The sequence below is a fragment of the Orycteropus afer genome, unplaced genomic scaffold, assembly GCF_000298275.1.
Source record: "Orycteropus afer afer isolate SDZICR_OR568_19922 unplaced genomic scaffold, OryAfe1.0 scaffold00127, whole genome shotgun sequence".
Classification (NCBI taxonomy): domain Eukaryota; kingdom Metazoa; phylum Chordata; class Mammalia; order Tubulidentata; family Orycteropodidae; genus Orycteropus; species Orycteropus afer.
The window spans coordinates 1,487,441-1,505,307 of record NW_006921714.1 but is presented as its reverse complement, the minus strand read 5'-3'; the positions used below and the strand labels follow the sequence as shown (position 1 = coordinate 1,505,307).

Below are 17,867 nucleotides of genomic sequence, written 5' to 3'. Positions count from 1 at the left end.
CCAGACTGTGCAGGGGGTGAGGTGACATACCCTCCAAAGACAGATCCCAGGAACACCTGCAGACCCCCACCTCCACCCCTAGCTGTACTCAGGAAGCCAAAAGAACGCACGTGAAACAGAAAACGGCCGGTCTTTCTCCAGACGTTCTGGGCGAGTGAGAACGAAGAGCACCTGTCCCGAGGGAGACCGGAAGCATAACACACAGTTAAGGCTGATTCCGCACAGCTCACACCGCCGCCGGATTCCACGCCAGGAAGATAATTTCATATCTGAATCTTTGACACTGTGAAGTTTAATAGCTTTCATTCTTAAGTACACAAAAGTGAGCTAAAAAAATACCACTTTTTTTTTAGTGAGAATGTTAATAACAACCATTAAAAGTATAACCAATGTCCCTGTTCACAAGAGTGACCTCGGCAAAGAGTTTCTCCAGGGAACAGACGAGATTTTAAGGGACGTGAACACAGAGGGCAAACAACCCCAATCCGTCTGGGGCTCCGTGTCGTCCACTTACATCCCTCAGCTTTGTAAATCTCAGGAAGGGACCCACATGTTCCCATGTGTATCTGGTGCTTTGACATAAGGAATATTCCAAATCCATGGCTGATCTGTGGGGGAAAAAGATGAGGTATTCTTAATATTTATCTTAACTAGATCACAGGAAATCCACTCACCTGATGAGACTGTGAGCCTTTTGTAAACCCAGCCCAGAAGACGCCCTGCTTCAGACAATGGCTTTTAGAAAAGGTTCATGCCAAGACACAGAGCTTAGTGAACACAGGGAAGCAGGCACGCAAAGACCCAAGGGCCAGTCCGGCACTGCCACTTCCTAGCTGTGTTATGTTGACCAGCCACTTCCCTTCTCAGAGCCTGTTTCCTTGCCACTACCTGCACTGCGGTGCCACTGTGAAGAATGAAGGAGACAAATCCCCGTGGTGTGCCTGACAAAGTGTCTGAGAGAGGAGAGGCCTACCTGAGGGCAGCTTTGATTTTCTCAGTAACAGTGGCTACAACTGAGGGCCACCTTCTGCTCTCAGCTGGTCACATGTAACCAAGAGGCCTAGAGTCACATCCATGAAATGATTTTGTTCTTTTCTTTAAGCTTAATACTAGATGGGACAAGAAGGTCATGATATAAATTACTGTGGACCAACATTGAAGAAGGCAACACGTCTTGGAACGTACAGTGGAAAGAACACTGAAGAGCTCCGTTCAAATCCCACCCCCATCTTTCACTCCCATCCCTCTCTCAGATAATTTTATATCTCTGTATAGGGATAGATAAACACACACACACACATACACACACACACAGAGTAGTGTGGCATCAAGTCAATTTTGACTCCTCATGACCCTACAGGGCAGAGTAGACTTGCCCATAGGGTTTCCAAGGCTGTAATCTATATGGAAACAGATTGACACATCTTTTCTCTCATGAAACGACTGGTGGGTTCACCAATCTTTCAGTTAGCAGACAAGAGCTTAACCACAGTGCCACTAGGGCTCCATATACATGTATGTGTATGTCTATGTAGGAGCTCTGGTGGTGTAGTGCCTAAGGCATCTGACCGGTAACCAGAAGGCTAGTGGTTCAAACCCACCAGCCACTCCTCAGAAGGAAGACTGGGCAATCTACTTCTGTAGAGATACCACATCAGAAACCCAAGGAGGGGTCACTATGAGTTGGAATTGACTCGATGGCAGTTGAGTTTGGTTTTTTGGTTTATATGTCTATGTATATACCCACCCAAGCCAATCCCACCATCAAGTCAATTCCAACTTGCAGCAATCCTACAGAACACAGTAGGACCGGCCCACAGTTTCCAAGGCTATAAATCTTTACACAACAAGCCTGCCTCATTTTTCTCCCACAGAGTGGCTGGTAGGTTCAAATTGCAGACCTTTTGGTTAGCAGTTGAGCACTTTAACCAATGAACCACATGGATTCCTTTATGTATATATTTGGAAGTGAAAAACAAGGCTCTGGGAACTGATGAAATACCCACTGAGATGTTTCAACAAATGGATACAGCGCAGGAGGCAAGGTGCTCACTCGATTAAGCCAAGAAATTTGGAAGATAGCTACCTGGCCAGCCGAATGAAGAGATACGTATTATGCTCATTCCAAAGAAAGGTGATCCAAAAGAATGGAGAAATTATTGAACAATATCACCAATACCACACACAAGTAAAGTTCTGCTAAGATAATTCAAAAATGGTTGCAGCAGTATATTGACTGGGAACTGCCAAAAATTCAAGTCAGATTCAGAAGAGGAAGTGGAAAGAGGGCATTACTGCCGATGTCAGATGGATCTTGGCTGAAAGAAAAGAATACCAGAAAGATATTTACCTGTATCTTATTGACTATACAAAGGTATCTGACTGTGTGGATCATAACATTATAGATAACACTGCAAAGAATGGGAATTCCAGAACACTTAATTGTGCTCATGCAGAACCTGTCCACAGACCAAAAGGCAGTCCTTCCAACAGCACAAGGGGATACTGCATGGTTTAAAATCAGGAAGGGTGTGCATCGGGGCTGTGTCCTTTTCACCAGACTCAGTTGTGTGTCAACTTGGCTGGACCATGATTCTAAGTGGTTTAAGCAGCTGTGATGTAACCACTTCCATTATGAGATGGTCCATGAGTAGCCCCTCGGTTGAAAGGAGTTTCCTCAGGAGGGTGGCCTGCTTCTGATATATGTGTGGACAGCCTGGGAACACTCTGGCTTTCTGCTGAGTCTCGAGCCTGCAGGGAGCTCATCATCTCCAGTTCTTGGAGCCGAACCAGTGGCCCGCCGTGCTGCCCGCAGACCTTGGGATGGCTGCCTTTGCAGTCTGGGAGCCAACAATTTGCCATTTTACCTGCTCTTCTTGATTCATCACCTGCTGAAGCCAGCAGCCTGCTACACTGCAAGCCTCTGCAGCAGGAGAAGCCTCCAGCTTGGCGTCTGACACACAAACATGGGACTTCTCAGCCCTTACAACTGTGTGAGCCATTTCCCTTAGATGAAATCTTTTTTTTTCTCTAAGAAAAGATTCACTGGTTTTGGTTCTCTAGAGTACTCAGCTTAAGACAACCTCTTTAAAGTATTAAAGAGTGAACGTGTCACTTGGAAGACTAAGTTGTGGTTGACCCAAGTCCCAGTATTTTTAATCATCTCATATGCATGTGAAAACTGGACAATGAATAAGGAAGATTTAAGAAGAATTGATGCATTTGGATTGTGGTGTTGGCAAAGAATACTGAAAAGTAGTACCATGGACTGCCAAAGAATGAACAAATCTGTCTTGGAAGAAGTACAGTGGAATGCTCCTTGGAAGCGAGAATGACCAGACTTTGTCTCACAGATTTTGTCAGAAGGGACCAGTCCCTGGAGAAGGATATCATGCTTGGTCAAGTAGAGGGTCAATGAAAAAGGGGAATATGCTCAATGGGATGGACTGACACAGTGGCTGCAATGATGGGCTCAGGCATAGCAAAGATTGTGAGGATGTGGATGGCGCAGGACTAGGCAGTGTTTTGTTCTGTTGTACATAAGGTCACTGTGAGTCAGAATCGACTCAACAACACCTAACAACATGTGTGTATTTTCATACATATATATATGCACACACGTATACACATACGTAAACACATATATAAACACATATACACATGGCTACAGATAGGTTAAGAAGCCTTGGTGGCATGATCAACAGTAAGCTCAGCTGCTAACACAAAGGCTGGCAGTTCAAACTCACCCAGTTGGCTCCATGGGAGAAGAGATCTGGTGATCTGCTCCTGGGAAGTCACAGCCTAGCAAACCATACGGGGCAATTCTCCTCTGTCCCAGGGGTTGTTAGGAGTCTGAAATGACTCAAGGGCACAACAATGGACATGAAACTAGTCCTCTCCCTGGGTTAAAGAATAAACAAGTCCCTGGCATGCTGCAGGTGTGCATTACACATTAATGTTTGCTTTTGGCTGATGTCTCAGAAGTTGAACAATGTGAGTGCATCACTTTTACCACGCTCCCTACTGCTAGGTTCAGAACATTACAAAAGAACCACGCTAATACAGGCCGTGTGTAAACACACTGCAGAGATTAAAAATAAATCCCCACATTACTGACCTGCTAACTATTAGAAAGAGACAACTTAGACGTGCTGAGTGCTTATTATAAACTGCCACTTGGTGAGGCGGCCAAACTGGGCTGCCCAGTTAGAGCCGTGGGTCGCGCTGCACTGGAGCCTTTGGGAGGCTCGCTCTGCTTCCCTTGGAGGCGGAAGCTCAGAGGACAGTCTGGGAAACGATGGTATCTGCTGCCCCTGCCCACCCCCCCCCATGTGCTGAATAATCTTGCAAACAGCAGCTCCCAGCAGAGTGTGCAGGGAAAAATGTCCAAGACAGCAACAAGTTATCTGAACCCTGTTCCTTGGCTCTGGCCTTGAGATGATTTGAAAGCATGAAACCACACTTTTCTGTTACTTAAGCTCGTTAGAGAGGCATAAACGTGGGCCTAGTGTTCATGGAAGTTCCATAAAAGGCTGGAGAACTGTGAAAAGATGCTGATGGCGGGCCTGCCTTCCCCTGATCTTAACTGGCCTTAAGGAAGCACTGCTTTGCTCTTTTCCATTGATGCACCACGGGCTGGGCCTGCATTCTCCATTATTCACCCACCTTTTCCAGTTAAGGAGCTCTGGTGGCACAGCAGCTAAGGCATTTGGCTACTAGTAGTTCAAACCCACCAGCTGCTCCGTGGGAGGAAGATGAGGCAATCTACTTCTGTAAAGATTGACAACATTGGAAATCCAATGGGGGTCACTATGTGTTGGAATTGACTTGATGGCGGTGGGTGTGTTTTTTCTTTTTGGTTTTCCTGTAAACTACTTGGTTGGTTACATCAGCTCTGCTTCATTTCCAAGGCCGAGGGCACCCTGATTCTTGCTGTATGAATGGCTGTGTACTCAGAGCTATTCTTCAGCAGTGCAGGATTTACGATGCAAACATTTACCAACTGGCCAGAAAGTGGAAGCTCACCACTGCACTTACTCCATCTCCATCAACATTAGTCAGTGTGACCAAGCAGAGGCCTGGCAGCCATGCTATCGGCAAACCTCTTGGAACCCTGCCTTATAAAGGAGCAGAATGTCTGCACCGTGGCCTGATCGTCCCCTGTGCTCGCTGCAATGGCTATGACCATCTTCAGAGAAAGCCAGAAAATGGCCAACAGGGAGGTGACTTCACAAGAGTGAGGCTGTACTTCTATCATGTCTTTATACCCATTACTACTGGAAATCTACATCCACATTCACTGTCCTACACAAAAGCCTGCTTACAGCAACCCTCCCGGGCTGTCCCATGAGAACACCTTGCTTTATGATATACTCACACACACAGTCAACATACTTGTTGAATGCTATTAGCTGCCAGGTACTTTGCTAGCTGCTATGGGAGTCCCTAAGGAGCTCTGGTGGCATAGTGCCTAAGGCATGTGACTGCTAGCCAGAAGGTTGGTGGTTCAAACCCACCAACCATGGCTCGGAATGAAGACTAGGCAGTCTACTTCCATAAAGATTTACTGCCTTGGAAACCCAAAGGGGGTCGCTATGAGTCAGAATCATCTCAATGGTGGTGTGTTTGGTTTGGTTTATGGCAGTCCCTGGGTTGCACAAATGGTTAACATGCTTGGCTGTTAACAGAAAGGCTGGAGGTGTCTACCTCAAGGCACCCTGCACAAAAGGCCTGGAGAGCTACTTCAGAAAAGTCCTCGAAAACCCTGTGGCGTACAGGCCCACTCTGACACACCTGGGGTTTTCAGGAGTTGGAAGTAACGTGATGACAGCTGGCTTGGTCCTGGTTTTTATGGAGAGAACGGGGACAAGCTAGGCAAAGCTGAGGTCTTTACTAAGCTTGCAGTCCAGTGGGGCTGAATTCTGAGCTTCACCAGGTCTACATGGCAACTCGAACCTGGCTGCCATCAGAGTCCCTGGCAGCCTATTAAAGTACAGTTTCCCAAGACCCACCCCCACAAAGCCTGTTTCAGTGGTTCTGGCTTTGGGCCTGGCAATCATGCATTTGTATCAAATTCCAAAGCTGGAGTTTCAGCTCCAAGGCTACAGTGGATGGGAAGCTGTCTTTTCTCTGGACTATAATGTCATTGTTGTTGGGTACTGTGGGGACGCCATCTGATAGGGTAGACACACCTCAGACGGCTTTCTAGGCTGTCATCTTTACAGGGCAGTTTACCAGGTCTTTCCCTCGGGAGCTGCTGGGTAGGTCTGAACTCCAACTTTGTGCCACCACGGCTTCTTTGGCATCTACTAGAGGGATTCAAGCAGGAGAGTGATGCGATCAGATCAGCATGGCAGCAGTGCCAACAGGGCTTTGAGTGGGAGGAGATCAGGACCAAGGAGGCCAGCTGAGGTGACAATCAAGAAGGCCTAACCTGAGGGGACGGCAGGAAGGCTGGGAGCAAAGGGGCCAACCAGGTGCTTGTTCTCTTTCTGTATCTTGACCCCATCGCTCCCTGTGGTCATGAGTGCGTGTATCTCACCCCTCCTTATAATCCTGGCCTTTACCTCACTGGGGCAGGTAAAGTGTACAGTGCAACAGTAAAGAGATGGACGCTGGAGCCACCCTGCCTGTGGGGCCTTGATTGGGTTGACCTGAGGTTCTCAGGTTCCCTATCTGTAAACTGGGGATTACCAGTACCTGCGCCATGGGGTTATGAGGGTTAAATGCATTAATTCATGTCAAGTGCTCATAATCATGCCCAGCACATAATGTTTTAGTAAGCACGAGCTGCTATTACAGTTATTACTACACCTTCACCTCACAGAGAATGAGGACTGCCCCTATCCTCTGTGCTGTGGAGGCCCAAACTTAAGGAAAACACCTTGTTCTATTAGGCCAGGTAACAAGCCCTTTCCTCCAATCCTCTAAGAAATGGCCCTTGGTAAGGACTTATGACCCCTTCTGGTCCTTCCCACTGCCTTCTCTCCAAGGGAACTAGACACCCCCTCCAGAAGCCACTGTCTGCCACCCAAGCAAGTGGTGAGCTTAGACTTTCTAGCCAGTTGGTAAATGTTTGCTACACTGCTGAAGAACAGCTCTGTCGTGCATACACAGCCATATCTGCAAGAATCGGGGTGCTGTCTGCCTTGGAAGTGAAGCAGAGCTGATGTAACCAACTGAGCAGTTACAGGAAAACAAACAAAAAAACCCCCACTGCCATCAAGTCAATTCCAATGCACAGTGACCCTCATTGGGTTTACAAAGTTGTTCTATTGTAAACAGGGTTGGTATGAGTCAGAACCAACTCAGAAGTATCTAACAATGTGTTCAGCTATTTCTTACACTTGAAATACAACATATTAAATCCAAGTAAGAGACACTACTATTTCCTATTACCTTGTCTTATATGTTATGGTGAGACAAGGTAGTAGTAAGTAGCAAAGCATACATATCGGATAATAAAAATAAAAATAAGCAAACAAGGGAGTGAAGTGATGCCTGGGTGTGGGGTTCAGGTGAAATGAGACATGGATGTGTTATACTCGGTGTTCACACAGCCAAGTGTGACATACAGAATGAATTTATGTTCAATTAAAATAGAAGCGACTATGCTTTATCGATGCTTTTCACCTACTCTTTGAAAACAACTTCTTTTAATGAATGGGTTTGGTTAAATGCAACTTTCAAGGAGAAAAATAATGCAGGCTCTATGAGGGCAAGGATTTCTGTTTTCTTCACTAACATAATGTATGCCAAGCTCCCAGACCAGTACCTGTATGCAGGAGGCTCTTCTTAAAGAGTGAAACCTGTGAGAGCCAGAATTCGGCAGGACAGTCTTGTTTTTCCAGGTCTTGCAAGTTTTCCATCGTCGTTGATGGGGTACAGTCTAACTACTTTTCTATTGTTTGTTTTAGTGGACAATATTTGTGTTTTCTGTCTCTGACATATTTCCACCTTACACAGGTTTTCCAGCTTTTGCAGGTTTTACTGACGTGAAGGAATCCACAAGCGACTGCCGCACAAACAAAGCCCACCTGCAGAATTAATGTTTAGCTGAGTCTTTGTTATCATTTCTTGGTTTCAAGCCTGTACCTTTTAGACACCAGTGGCCTCTTGTATGGAATTATCACTTTGTTCTCAGCAGTGTGTTCCTTTGCTGATCTGTTTGTAAATGCTTCTGATTGAAGAAATACTGACAAAGATCTGCCATGTACTACAGTGGTTTGAAAATCACTTTTCAAAATGAACTGCTTTTGCAATGTTCATAACCACTCACTTCTCTAAATCTTGGTAACAAATGGCTTTCCATATAGTTGACGTGATTCCCTTGAAGGTTGGAGATGTCTGAGTTGCTGGTGTCATTCCACATGGTACCGAAGCCGCGCAGAAGAGCAAACCGTAGCAGTAAAACGTACTCCACTCTCGTCTGTATCTTTCAAAGGAAATGCCTAAGAAACAGACAACTCAGCTTCATGCTGGAAAGGCTGCTCCTTGCTGCCAAAGACAAGACTTTTCATCACATGGCTACAGAGCCTTCCTGTGTCTGCAATGCTCCTCCCTTGGGAATGCTTTTTCTTCAAGGAACTGAAGGGACTGTGGGGCATACTAAAGTCTCCTCTCTCTCCAGTGTGGCTTTCACAGTCCTTTGGAGAGCAGGATTAAATGAGGGTTCCACTGAGGGGAGGGGGCCAGGCCCAAAGCCACACTGCAGGAGGTTCAGCCTAAAGCAATCACAGTAAGTCCCCCACCTTCCCGATGTCTATTCACGAGAACTCAGGTTCTAATAAAAGGAACACCAACAGAGGAAGGGAGAAAAGATGAGCAGAAGGAACAAAAAGCTACATGGGGAAAGGAGTGGTCATCATTCATTGGTCTTGCAATGGTGGACAGGTTTAGGGACTGACCCTAGGTGTGGAAACCTTAGAATTTTTGTCATCAGCAGCCAACCAAGGGGCAGGGCAAAGGACTCACACTATTGTTTACTATGTGGAGACCCTGGCTGGTGCAAACGATCAACATGCTTGGCTCCTACAAAAGGTGGAAGTTCAAGTCTACTCACAGCCACGTCAGAAGAAAGGCCTGCTGATCTGCTGTGGAAGATCAGCCACTGAAGACAGTATGGTGCGCAGTGCTACCCTGACACACATGGGCGCCATAAATTGGAAGTGACTCAATGCCAAGCCACTGAAGATGCTACGGTGCCCAGTGGTCTGACACACAGGGTTGCCATAAATCGGAACTGACTCGATGCCAACAGCCTTTATTTTTTGGCTTTCATCTGTTAGGTGCCAGGAACTGGACCCGACATTTTAAATAACAATTGTTTTTGTTGTTATTTAAATATCATTGCATGTTATCTCTGTGCTGGACACTGGATTGAGCACCTGATAAGCATCATCTCAGTTAATTTTTTCAGCAACACTGTGAGGTAGATACTCCTATTTTCCTCGTTTGGCAGATACAGACACTAAGACAGAGAGGAGGCAATTAACAGCCAAAGGTCACTTGGTAAGTTGTAGAGCTGGCATGTAAACGTGGCCTGGTTCTAAGCAGTGTTTTTATTTTCTGTACTTCTTGGTGGAGTGATAACACATTTCCTTGAAATTAACATGCATGCATATGCACGCGCGCACATCCACATCCACACACACACGGGCTTGGAAAGAAGGGAAGCCAGAATGCCTCTGAAATATCATATCCACACAATGAATCTGAGATCCACAAAGTCATGTGCAAGAGGCAGGAAGGCACATCAGACAACACGTGACAGGATTAACTCTGTTAGATGTGTCAATACAATCTGAGAAGCTGGTCTGTCAGAAAGGGTTGAGTTTGGTTCATCACGGGAATAAGAATAGGGTGAGTGAGGACAGGGAAGTCGTTAGGACCCATTCAGCACTGAAAAGTGTGGTCTGGGGACTTCCCTTTTCATGGGTCTGTGAGGTGAGAACCATTTTCACCATAATACTAAGCCATTATTTGTTGCTTTGACTTTAACTCTTTCACAAGTGTACAGTGGTGTTTCCAGAGGCTATGTGACATGTGACATCACACGGTACTGAATGCAAGAATAGGCTGGGGAATCCAGCCAGACAGCAATGAGCAATGACAGTAATGAGATGTACAGCAGTGTGCCACCTTCTTCACCAATGACATCTTTTTTTTTTTTTGAAAACAGTCAAAAGATTATGTCACCATGCAATGGATTTATTATTGCAGTTTTATAACGAATTAATAAATACTTAACTATTCCTTGGTTTTCATTTAGAAGATGTTGTTGTTGTTATGTGCCATTGAGTCAGACCCAACTCACAGTGACCCCTCCTTAGGTTTCCAAGGCGGGATCACTATGGAAGTAGATTGCCCAACCTTCCTTCCAAGGAGTGGCTGGTGGGTTTGCACCGCTAGCCTTCTGGTTAGCAGTCAAGTGCCTTAGGCACTATGCTACCAGAGCTCTTTCATTTTGAAGATAGCAAATATCAATAAATATAAACACCCATGTAAACAAACACTTTGGTGGTCCTCAATAACTGTATTGCAAAGGGGTCATGAGACCAATCAGTTTGAGAAGCGTGGCTCTGGTGGCTCACTCCAGAAGCCAGGCCCCACTGGGAGACTGACAGCTTGTCTTGTGACATACACCCATGGTTATGTGTCTCACCTTTACTGTCATAAAGTTCTGGAGGCAGATCATATGGAACAGGAAAGGATGCTGTGAGCTCCTGGCTGCTTGCAAAGAATTTGGGCTTCACGCTGAAGCTGTCCAGGCCCTGCACACACACAGAGGGAGTCTATGATTGCACCTCATTTTCTTGGGAAAAAAAACATAAACGAAAAACAAAACCCAAATTAAAACAAAACAAAACCAAACAGAAGGTAACAGGAAGATACCTTTTTGGCACTCACAACAAAAATCAAGTTATTTCATAGCTATTTTAAAATAATCAATAGGTCAAATATATTTATAACCCCAACATAATTTTTCCCAACCCCCCCCATAAGAAAAAAGAGATTCAAATTTTCAGGAATTAAATTATAGTAAGGTTTGTAGGTTTAACAGAGTATATATAAAGACACAAGGTAAACAATTTTAAATATTAAAGTCCATTTCTACTAAACAGGACATAAAGTTGACAGGGAGTTTTCAGAACTCATTGTACGAAAATTCCTCAAAATACTTTCAGGGTTGCTATGGTAACAGGTTGCCTGTTCTAGTGAGAATAAAAGCTGCTTCCACGTATCATAAAAATGACTGTGAATGTTCCAAAACAATGCTACATGAAAAGAAAAAAGCAAACTCTTCAAGACCGCCCAAGATGGAGGTTTATTCTAAGAATCTTAGACTAGGGTATTAGTTCAGGTTCTAATCAGAGAGGAAGTCAAAGTTCTCTATCATGGCCAATTTACAATGGCCATTCCATTTAAGAGGCCCTCGGTGATACAAATGGTTAATGGGCCCAGCTGCTAAGGGAAAGGCTGGAGCCCCCCAGAGGCATCTCAGAAGGTCTGGCAATCTGCTTCTGAAAAACTGGCCTCTAAAAACCCTACAGAAGACAGTTCTGTGCAGACACACACGGGGTGGCCAGGTCAGAATGGAGGCAACAGCAACGGAAAGACTGAGTGTTATCTAACACAGGGCTTTCACTGTTAGTTCTGCCAGGCCCATGCCTCCAACCAGTGATCAGCTTCTCCCTGCTTTTCTGGATTCTCCTGGCACTTTGTTAGTCTGCGCATCTGTCTCTCATTCCTTCTCTCCACCCGTCCCAGCACATATCCACTCTATGTATCCTAAACACCTACATATCAACAGTGTTAGTTAATGTCTTAAACCTGCTGCCATCATGTCCATTCTGACTCATGGCAACCCTACAGAACAGAGTAGAACTGCCCCATAGGGTTTCCAAGGCTGTAAATCTTGCTAGAAACAGATGACCACAGCCTTCTTTTGTGGAGAGGCTAGTAGGTTTAAATCACTGACCTCTCGGTTAGCAGGCAAGGACTTAGCCAGTGCCCACAAGGGCTTGCGGTGTAGTAAATTACTTTGTATGGCTTTTCTACCCATAAGTCATTGTAAACTCAGTGGTGGAATGAGCAACTGAGGAGCTCCTGATTGTAAATGTTATCCACGTGGAGTATTTCTGTTGGGCGTGGCACAATACAATGTTCTGGGAGGTTCCCACTCTCTCTCACGTGCTTAGAGTTCTGATGCTGTGATTGGCTAGTTTGACCACCCTTCCAGGCTCAAAAGGAGGCCTCCTGGAGGCAGAACTCTCTCTGACTGCTGGTTGAGGAAGACGTGCTGCAGAAAGAGACACGCACCCCAGAAAGAGACACTTGCTGCTGGGAAAGAGACGCAAGAGACACGCATTGCTGAGTGAGACACCGAGGGACCAGCACTGCTGGGAGAGAGACTGAGCGTTCTTCCTGAACTTGAGTTGTAACCTGGTGCTTCCCTAATAAACCCCATAATCCGTGAGTTCTGTGTGGCCACTGCAGCGAATTATCGAACCCAGGAGAGAGGTGGTGGGTGCTTTGGGAAGAATGGTTGGAGAAAGGACTGGAGGGAGGCAGCATGTCTGGCCTGGCAGTAATAGGCCTGGGGTTACTGCTGGTAACCCTGTCTTCCCCTTGTGAGACTAGAGGAGGTCAGAACATGTGGCCTCCTTGCTGTGTTTGTAGGCTCCTTTGGTAACGTCATGCGGTTAGGCGCCATCAAGTTGGTTCTGACTCATAGACAGACACCCTCTGTACAACAGAAGAAAACACTGCCTGGTCCTGCAACACTCTCATGATCATTGCTACGCTTGAGCCTTGCTGCAGCCACTATTGTCAATCCACCTCTCCCCCTTTTTCCATCTCCTGACTTTACCAAGCACAGAGCCTTCCTTCAGGGTTGGTCCCTCCTGATAACATCACCAAAGTACATGAGACACATCTCGCCATCCTCACTCCCAAGGAGCACTGTTAATGTCGTTGTTGTTGTTGTTGTTATTTGCCGTCGAGTCGGCCCCGACTCATAGCGACCCCTCCTTGGGTTTCCGAGGCAGTATCACTACGGAAGTAGGATTGCCCAACCTTCCTTCCGAGGAGTGGCTGGTGGGTTTGAACCGCCAGCCTTCTGGTGAGCAGTCAAGGGCCTTAGGCACTATGCTACCAGAGCTCCTGTTAATGTCGTAGGAGCCCACAAATAGAGCAAGGTCCAAGGGTCTTTGCCTCTGTGATCATGATTTTGTAAACGGTAGGCTGGTCATGGGCTAAGGAGCTCTGGTGGTACAGTGGTTAAAGCATTTGGCTGTTAACCAACAGATTGGTAGCTGGAACTCACCAGCCGCTCTGCAGGAGAAAGATGTGGCAGTCTGCTTCCATAAAGATCTACAGCCTTGGAAACCCTATGGGGCATTTCTACTTTATCCTATAGTTGTTGAATCAGAATCAACTCTATGGCAGTGGGTTTGGTTTGATTCCAAGTGCTATAAAGAAAAACAAAGGAGGTCTATGAGAAAAACTAGGAAGAGAGGCCTTCTGAGATTTGCAGGGAGAGGATGGTCAGTAGACGCCTCCCTGGAACAGTGACAATGGAGTTAATCCGGAAGATGAGTAGAGTTTGGTCAAGTGAAGAATCACAACAAAGTTCCAGGTCAAGGAAACACCATCTGCAAAGAGCTTGGTATGTTCCAGGATCTTAAAAAGACAGTAGGACACCTGGCTATTTATTTGTCAGATCTCAAAGTCCTCATCTGTAAAACGGGGTAATAAAGCTCCTGCAGATGATCCTGTTAACGTTTCTAACTTCAGCATCTAGCACAAGGCCTGGTGCGTGCTGGGTGCTCAGGAAATGCTGAGCTGTGAAAATGGAACTGAAGCATCTCCTCTGCTAGGGCTTCTGTGTAAGAGTGAACAGAATGGCATGTGTGGAAGTGCTTTTTGTGTTAAAATCTATAGAAAGGCATGGAGTTAGAGCACTGATGAAGATGGTGAGGAACAACAGAGAAAGGCAGATGGATGGAGGCTTGACACAAACTCTAGATGAAAAAGGGAGGAAGTGACCGTTTCCCAGTGGCAGGATAACAGTTGGCAAGATAGAAAAGAATTTATCTGGGCCTTCACAAATTGGTGTAATTTTGGTAAATGGAGAGATGGTGGGCGGAACGTCAGGGGAGACCATCATAACCACAGCAGGGTTGTTGAAGCACAAGGTGGGCAGGTCAGGGGGACGGTGAGGAATGAAAACAGAGAGGGAGGCCTGGAGCTAGGATAACATTGGACAGCAGAATCAGAGCCAGGCCGGAGACGGTTTGAGTGGGAAATGTGGACGTCTGGAGACGGTTTGAGTGGGAAATGTGGACGTCTGGAGACGGTTTGAGTGGGAAATGTGGACGTCTGTGGCTTGCCTGACTGACCAGGCTCATTCCTGGCCACAGTGACAGTATTGGATGGGCCCATGATGTAAGTCAGAGGTAAGGGAAAAGACACCATCTTTCTGTTAGGGAGCTCACTCAGTGAGATGTGAGTCCTGAGCTGCTTGGGGCTCTTGCGTTCATCAGATGGAAGTGGCTGTCAGAACAGCCAGGCCCTGATGATGGCCCGAGCCGCTGGACTGAGCCAGGACTCACTTGCCCTGGGTTTGCCTGGTTCCTTACACTCGTTTGTGTTGGTTATCTGCACTTACAACCTAAGTATCCCAAGGCTCCAGTCAAAGAATGTGGCCTCCACTTCAACATACAGTGAGGAGGAGTTGCAGAAGGTTTGAACAGAGCAGTTCCACTCTAAAGGAAGCCAGCAGACAACTGGAAAACGGACTGGCTTGGGAATTGCTAGAACCAGGAGACCAAGAGTTACTGCAACAGGAAAGGGAAAAGGATTAGAGGATTGTAGTGGGCTAATCAAACGGATGCACCATTTTAACACATTATATATATATAAAGTGGGGAGCTCTGCTAGCATAGTGCCTAAGGCACTTGACTGCTAGCCAGAAGGCTGGCGGTTCAAACCCACCAGCCACCAGCCACTCCTCGGAAGGAAGATGGGGCAATCTACTTCCGTAGTGATACTGCCTCGGAAACCCAAGGAGAGGGTGCTATGAGTTGGGGCCGACTCGACAGCACATAACAAGATACAAAGTGAGATAGGTTTGGAGGAGAGCAGTGTCAGTGGAAAGAGAAAGAAGGAAATGCATTTGAAAGAAGCAAAAGGAATAAAAATCAGGACATATGTGGGGAGGACAGAGGAAGAACGGGGTAGGAGACCAAGAGTTCTGAGCCTGCCCCCCAGCCCACGCCTCCTCACGCTAAGCTGAGGACGACTGGGCTGACTCCTCCTTCCTCATATCTCGATCTGAGGAAAATCTTAGTAACCCCTAACATTTGTTTGTCACTCATTTGCTGTGTAATTCTGGGCAAGTTACTCAAAACTTTCTGGGCTTCGCTTTCCTCACTTATTATATAAAGATAAAAAGGGCACCTATAATTCGTAGGGCTATTGTGAGGGAAGTTATATGGCTCAATGCCTAGTGTTCCCACGGTGGTAAGTGTTCAATGGATGGTGTAACAGAAAGTGCTCTCTGGGCTGTGATCACTCCTGTTTTACAGACGAAGAAATTAATTTGGAGGGTAAACCATCGGCTCAGCCCACACAGCTATTCCGTGGCAAGGCTGGAAACCGAACTCTGGCATTCCGAGTCTCGGTCCCATGTTCCCTCCACCAAGCAAACCACCTGTCTCATATTCACCCACCAGATACCATGATAAAGGACGAACTTCTTGGAAACATAAGAGGTAATCTTAAGGCAGGCCGAGTCAGCATGAGCCAAATTCGGGAAATGCTGGGACCTGACCTTTAGAAAGAGAGAGCGGCTCGGAGAGTGACACCAATTCAATGACTGTTCACTACTTGACGTTGTTGTTGTTATGTGCCGTCGAGTTGGACCTGACTCATAGCGACCCCTCCTTGGGTTTCCGAGGCGGTATCACTATGTAAGTAGATTGCCCCATCTTCCTTCTGAGGAGTGGCTGGTGGGTTTCCTTCTGGTTAGCAGTCAAGTGCCTTAGCCACTATGCTACCAGAGTTCCCACTACTCGATGGAGTGTTACAAAAAGGTTACTCACCTCTTCTTTAGATCCAGCTTTGTTTTGTTATTTTCAAATGCATCCTGACAGATAGTGAAGATTTTTCCCCGCCTGGGGCTAGATCAGATGCCTTCCACGTTTCGAGCCAGGATGCCATTTTGTGGCATCTGGTTTCAGATACAAAGGAGGTTTGAGCCAATCATGTCTGACAACAATGAACATGCTTTTTTCCTGAATGCCATTTTTGACCGAAATTCTAGGGAATTATTAAACAAACAAACGAACAAACAAAAACAGTACCACTTTTCCCTTCAATCTGGATGTCAAATAATTTGAGGCTGTCTTCTAATTATCATTATTTATGTATCACAGTGCTGTCACTTAGCATTTTGCACAACAGAGGAAGGTACCCCTTCTAGGCACAGATATTTAAAAGACAATTAAAACGAGATGTTTGTAAAACACCAGGTGAGAGGGTGGACACGGATCACACATGAGGAATTACTGGCCTTTCCCTTCCGTCAGCTTTGGAGGGTGAAAGAGCTAGTTATTACTATGGAGATTAGGCTTAGCCATTTGGCCCGATGACAGGGAACAAGAAACATGCTCCAATGGCAGTTAGTGATGCAGTTCACTGTTTAGTTGCACGCATCTCAGTAGCAACCTCAAGCAGTATAACCCTACACAAGGGTTCAGGTTTTCTTGGATAAAATGGTGACAGTTGCTGAACCATCCAAAAGGAAAACACTTAACTAAAGATGGACAAATTGACAAGAAAGTAAAAGACAGGAAGGTGGCTGGGTGGCCTACCCTTCCTGCAAGGCAGCATGTGATCAACAAAGGGAGGATTTCCAGCTAGAGGTGAAGGAAGAGCTTCCTGAAGGAGCGTGAACCTAACAGTGTCTCAAAAACAGGTTCCCATCAGCTGTGGGGGCTGTGTGTGAGTGGTGACAAAGCAGTAGGACATCACAGGTGTGACATCAAGGTTTTGATTTGACTGGAAGCCTACAAAGGGCGGCACAGTGGGTAAAGTGCTGGGCTGCTAACCAAAAGGTTGGTGGTACCAACCCACCAGCCAATCCATGGGAGAAAGATGAGGCAGTTTGCTTCTATGAAGATTTAGAGCCCTGGAAATCCTATAGGGGCAGTTCTACTCTGTGCTGCAGGGTTGCTATGATTCAGAATAGACTACATGGCAGTGGGCTTGGGTTTGGGAAGCTGACAGGGTATCAGTCTCTCCTTTTAACCTTCTGTTTTAACTGTAGTCTATCTGCTGCTATTGCTACTACCGCTCACATTAGTGGTGACCTCTACTGAGCACTTGCTCTTTTAAGCACTTTGTAGGCTGTTGTTGTTGTTAGGTACCATCAAGTTATCTCCAACTCATAGTGACCATATGTACGAAAGAATGAAACACTGCCCAGTCCTGTGCCAGCCCCACAATCCTTGATATACCTGAGCCCACTGTTGCAGCCACTGTGTCAATCCATCTTATTCAAGGCCTTCCCCTTTTTCACTGACCCTCCGCTTTACCAAGCCTGATATCCTTCTCCATAGAATGGTCCCTTCTGACAACATGATCAAAGTAGATGAGACACAGTCTGGCCATTCTTGCTTCCAAGGAGCATTCTAGCTGCAGTTCTTCCAGGACAGGTTTGTTAGTTTTTAGCAGCCCGTGGTGCTTTCAGTATTCTTCACCAACACCACAACTCAAAAGCATCGACTCTTCTTCAGTCTTCCTTATTCACTGTCCAGCTCTTACATGCATATGAGGTGATTGAAAATACCATGGCTTGGGTT

General features: G+C 46.2%; 1 protein-coding gene across 1 annotated transcript in view; it reads right to left on the bottom strand.

Moving 5' to 3' along the window:
• Window positions 1–534: 534 nt before the first annotated feature.
• TDP1 (tyrosyl-DNA phosphodiesterase 1) overlaps window positions 535–17,867 on the bottom strand; it is a 95,158-nt gene continuing 77,825 nt past the window's right edge. Inside the window, exons 13-14 of the mRNA XM_007944527.1 lie at window positions 10,664–10,772; window positions 535–608 (exon numbers count right to left, since the gene is read on the bottom strand). Coding sequence (XP_007942718.1) covers window positions 535–608; window positions 10,664–10,772 — 183 coding nt within the window. The remainder of the gene's footprint in view (window positions 609–10,663; window positions 10,773–17,867) is intronic.